Below are 5,667 nucleotides of genomic sequence, written 5' to 3' on the forward strand. Positions count from 1 at the left end.
TCTTTGTCTTTGCATTTTCTTCTTCTCTTTTGTTTCGAATAAAATATATCCGAAATTTATTCGAAACTGTTAAACTTAACATAAATTAAAATTTAAAATTGGATCTATATAAATAAAATATATCCGAAATTTATTTATGTTAAAACGTTCTGTAGCTACATAGGATATAATAATTTTTAAATATAAAAATAGTTTTTCAGATATCAAAATGTAAATAAGAAAAATTCGAATATAAAAAATATATTATAATTTTCGGACTGATTTGATCATGGATTAATTTGACATTTTATATCAAATTTGATAACTAAATTAATACTCAAAGATTGATACGGGCTAAATTTAATCCTTTCATACCAAAATTTCACCCTTTATTCAAAAGAAAAATATTCAAGAAATTCGAGGAGGCTCGGAAATGAAAAATATGACTTTTTTTGGTGTGATGCAACGCAACCAACAAGATTTCGTTATCCATTTCTCAAATCTTAACGGTACAAATACAAACTTCCACTACTTTATCGGAAGCAAAAAAAATGGCGTCTTCTCCTTCATCTCTGCTGCTTCCAATTGGTACGGCTCCACTCTCTACCATTCTTCTGCCAAACAAAATTTACTGATTATTAATTCGAAAGCTTAACTATTTATATATTTCTCTTTAATCATGAAATACGGAGCAGAAACTCAATACATTGTTTAATTTGCTTAATTTTGTTTTTCCAGGTTCTGCTTCTGCGAATTGTTGGTCTGCCAGTCGCCATGGCAGTTGCTGTGATAAAGTTCGAGGTTTCTCTGTGCAATGCTTCAACTCGGAGCTCAGAGTTAGAGGTTCAAGGACAAGAGAGAATAAGGATGATTTAGTTCTAATTAAGCGTAGGGATATAATTGGGTTGGGTTTTGGAGTTTCGAGCCTTCTAATGATCGATTCATCTGATAATGCCATGGGAGCTGGCTTACCTCCTGAAGAAAAACCACGATTATGTGATGATATTTGCGAGAAGGAGCTTGAAAATGTATGGTGAGATTACATACCCCTATTTATATGTATCTTCTTTTGATTTTATTTTGGGTTACTTTTTTGCGTTCATAGAAATTAGTAACTGTATCGATGCATTACAGGATCATATTACCAATTTAAGCTTGTTTCACGCTATTTTGCTTCTCATTTCCCTACTTTGCAAATTGCTGGAAAGATTACAATGGTTGCATTCAGGCATTTGGATAATCTGTAATTGCGAAATCAGAAATTTATGCAAGTTGCTTCGAATTGGAGTATGAGGAACTTTTTTGGTTCTTAAGGTTCAACAATTTTCTGATCATGTATTATTGATGTAAAATATCGGTAGTCTTGCATTTAGCTGACTATATTAGTTCAACATTAGCTATTCTTTTAGGAAATTGATGTTTAGTTCTAAGCACTGAAGAAATTCTCTTAATGAAGGTACCTATGGTAACTACGGAATCTGGACTGCAATACAAGGATATTAAAGTTGGTAGAGGTCCTAGTCCTCCAATCGGATTTCAGGTAGGTAAATCGCTCTGGCTTTTACGAATTAAACCAGAAATAGGAGTAAAACATATTAGCTTGAAATTTCGATCCCTTGTGAATCTACTCAAACAAATGTAAGTGATGGATAAGTTATTAAATATGCCTGTTTTGACCTCCAGGCACCAGAAGATTTTGTCCTTTTTCTTTCTTTGACATATATTTTGATTATATCATTCTCAACTGTAACTACAAACTTCCTGGAAAGTTGATGCAATTTAATGCATTGTCATCTCTCTGGAATTAGTTCACTTGGTACACACATCAAAATGTAAGCCATGATAAGCTCAAGAAAGAATGTGATATCCAAAATGAAATTGCTGGTTTATCAGTTACAGGTTTCCTAGATATGGGATGGGAGTCAGGGAATAGCATCCATATTTTTGAATTAGGAGTCAATGAGCTTTTACTATCATTTCGTAGCTTTCTTTCCCTCATGAAACAAACTAAAGGAGATTTAATTAAGTTGTACCAAACTGAACCTTATTTTTTCTGTCTAGAAATTTTTATATTGATCCGAACAAACACAGCGACGATAGCTATCATTTTCCCCCTTAGTGAACTTTATTTGATTTATGCAATTTACCTGTCTTATTTATTGAAGAGATGAATTTTCAATCTGACATTCTTATCTCTGCAATGCTTGGAAACCTCAATTATTTGCTCTGTCTTTATTGATTTCCTGGCTTGCCACGATCTTTTGTCTGACTCTATCTCATGCCACTATTGCTCATGACCACAGGTGGCTGCTAATTATGTTGCTATGGTTCCATCTGGGCAAATATTTGATAGGTAACATTTTTTTTTTGTTGAAAAGGAACATGTTTACTTTTAGCAGTTAGATATTGCAACATTTATGATCACTTATGTAGACTTGATATATGCGGTACTAAATGCAAAACCGAGTCATTAAGTCTACAAGTAGTCAATCTAAATTCAACATTAATAAGGCCTTGATGGAATATATTTTATAATAGCTGGATAGTGATGATTTACTTTTCCTACATTGGTTAGTGGTCCATGATGTTCAATTTTTAGACGGTGGAATAAATTAGTGTTAAGCAAGTAGTCTGCTAAGTATGAGTGTAAGTAGCAACCGACAATCAGCAGTGTTCCTGCACTTCTAGAGGTATGGATGAGTTGGTGATTTATTTGCATAGAAAAGATACTGCACTTTTTATATGTCTCACCGGTGCCAGAGAAACTATGATCAGATTCAAATTGAAAATTGTTTTTTCTATTTGGAATATAAATTCTTATTGAACTTCAATATATGTCTCACTATAGTAACTAGAGAAGCTATAATCATTTTTTTCCTTTTGCAGTTCACTGGAGAAAGGCCAAATCTATATTTTTCGAGTTGGGTCTGGTCAGGTGAGCTCCATGCATGGTTCAAAATGAATTAGTTCAATTTACCTGCATTTGATTTTTCGCATTTCAAATTTTAATTTGGTCAAACTCAAAACCTTTTAGATAAGTTTTCATTTTGCCAGTCTGAGTTTGGGTATGCATTCTTATGTTGCTAGTGTGTTTAATAGTTACTCATATTACAATGAGAGAGTTGTACTGTTTTTTAAAAGCTCTCAATAAGAGAAAGGGTTTTGCAAGGAGGGGGCATTATATAACTTTGATAATGTAGGTGGTTAAGATTATTAAGCGAGCAATTCCCTAAGTGATTCTATAAATAGGACCGAAAGTGTCTCTTTTAAATATAGTGAACAAGCAGCAGGCTCTCTCTGAATATCGAATAAAATAGCACAAGTCTTGTTTTGGATGACGATCTTCGATTGTAAATCATGCAGTTTCTATTTGTTAGTTACAAAAAATCAATCTTGCTCCCTTGAAATTGGAGATTATGTGCCAATCGTGATACGTCTTTTCAGCATATTTTCTGAATTGCAATTTGATTGACTAGAGTAGGTGATCAAGGGACTTGATGAAGGGATCCTAAGTATGAAAACTGGAGGAAAGCGACGAATCTACATTCCAGGACCTGTAAGTGATTTCTATTATCAACTTTCTACTATAAGAAGAAAAGTATATATAGATAAACGTTACATCATTTAGTTGCCTAGGTCTCAGGTTATTTGAACCCTCTGTTTATTCAAGCACTTTATAAAAATTAAATCAACTCTGAGAAATTACATCAGAAAGTAACTGATCAACTTGCATCTCTACCATATTGGCCTGGCATAGAATTAGAAGCTCTTGCAAGAACATGGACCAACTTCATTAGCTGATCTTTTAACAAACATATAAACAACATTACTAATTGCTTTGAGCATGTCCTTAAAATCTTCAATAGTCATTCCAAACTAAGAAAATCTTTGATTCACCATTCAAAACTTGAATTACCAATAATCAGTTTCAGTGATCTTGTCAGGCACACTTTTATACCTTTAATTATCCTGCTCAAAGCCTTTTGTGGAACTCAAAACTTCTGCAATTTTTGGATCCACAGGACCCTGCAATACTTTGTCCATTACTGTCACCGCATCTCGTGTTGTATCTCGAACCACATTCAAAGCCAACCTGATTGGACTCTTTGAATATTGCTGCATCAACATTAACCCAACCTGGCTCTGGTTTTCTTATTCACCTCTCTTTCTTTGATTTTCCATGTATCTGTTAATGGAGGCAGATTGGACTTCATTCCATTACAGAATAGCCGAACCTAGAAAATTTATAACCTGACAGCTGTTTGTCCTGCAATTTAGTCCAGAGACCTCAACAAGCTTAACCAGTCAACTTATCCCAATTTGGATAGTCACTACAGGCCCTCCAAATAAAGTTTTCATCTTAGGACGAACCATCAGATGCCCACACCTTCATTTTTTTGAATCCTTATACATGAATACTGGGATCTAAATAATACTTATAATAGCTTAAGTTCCACATATGGTAAACAGCCATCTGGATCTTTAGTAGTTAAGCTAATTCACTTTGTAGTCACCTCCAATTATTCCCCTAATGTCACATTTCTGTCCATTAAATCATTTTGATAGTATATTTCAAGTTTTTCTGCCATGGGTACATTACATTATACAATTTCTCACCTGTGTGTTCTGAAAATATCCGTTGTACGAAACTCAAACGGATGCATACTTCAAGAAGTTCTTATAACAACCATAATCACTATTTTGAAGAAATTGTTCTAGTAACTTACTAATTATATGAAATATGCTTCAATCTTGTTATTAGTTGGCTTTCCCAAAAGGTTTAAATTCAGCTCCAGGAAGGCCAAGAGTGGCACCAAATAGTCCCGTGGTTTTTGACGTGAGTTTGGAGTTTATACCGGGTCTGGAAGAGGAAGAAGAGTAGAAGAGTAAAATGTAAAGTGTTACTCATTTTCATCTCAAATTCATTGTTAGTCCTTATTGATGTGATTAATTACTGCATTGTGTACCTTCATTATTTCAATTTTCCCCAATATTTTTACAAATTAGCAAATTCTTATAAGAAACTAGACATCTCTTTGTTACAACTCAAGGCTTTTCTTCTTGCTTTAGAATTTTAAAACTCTTGCTAAACCTTCAATTATAAGGGTAAAGGGCTGTTCTCCGGGACTTGATTGTTAATATCATTACTACTGGTAATGTTTGACGAGCTGTGTTGTAGACCTGACAATTATCGTGTTCGAGTCGTGTTCGTGTCGTGTCATTTCGGGTTCGTGTCACAAAAGAGTAAACCCAAACCCAACCCAAAAACTTCCGTGTCAAAGTCGTGTTAACCTGTTTGGGTTAGTGTCGATTTCGTGTCGTGTTTTCGGGTTACATGTAATTTTGTTATGCATATATATTAATAATAACTCTTAAAAATATAAAAAGATATGGTACTGTTTTTAAACGTTTTATATCATTTTTAGATTAGTATGTTAACAATAATTATCGAAATAATATCATGTTAGAGGGTCATGTAATGTGTTTATAACAATTTAGGAAATTCAAATCAATATTTGCAATTAATGATTATAATTTTATTATCTTTATTAATAAAGTGACATAAAAACACAAGAGAATATAACAATAATTTTCAATATCCGTGTCAGTTTCGTGTTTTCGGGTTGACACGAAAATGACACGAAAATTAACGTGTCATTTCGTGTCGTGTCAACTTTTGTATCGTGT

At 33.5% G+C, this 5,667-nt stretch overlaps 1 protein-coding gene across 1 annotated transcript; it reads left to right on the top strand.

The window, feature by feature from the left end:
• Positions 1–460: 460 nt before the first annotated feature.
• LOC136221959 (peptidyl-prolyl cis-trans isomerase FKBP16-3, chloroplastic) lies at positions 461–5,024 on the top strand. Its single transcript, XM_066009438.1, has 7 exons — positions 461–567; positions 718–1,007; positions 1,436–1,519; positions 2,283–2,332; positions 2,866–2,914; positions 3,461–3,535; positions 4,742–5,024. Exons 1-7 carry the CDS (start codon positions 531–533, stop codon positions 4,859–4,861), a joined length of 705 nt encoding a protein of 234 aa, XP_065865510.1. The 5' UTR covers positions 461–530; the 3' UTR covers positions 4,862–5,024.
• The last annotated feature ends 643 nt before the right edge of the window (positions 5,025–5,667 follow it).

Source organism: Euphorbia lathyris, chromosome 3 (assembly GCF_963576675.1).
Source record: "Euphorbia lathyris chromosome 3, ddEupLath1.1, whole genome shotgun sequence".
Lineage (NCBI taxonomy): Eukaryota > Viridiplantae > Streptophyta > Magnoliopsida > Malpighiales > Euphorbiaceae > Euphorbia > Euphorbia lathyris.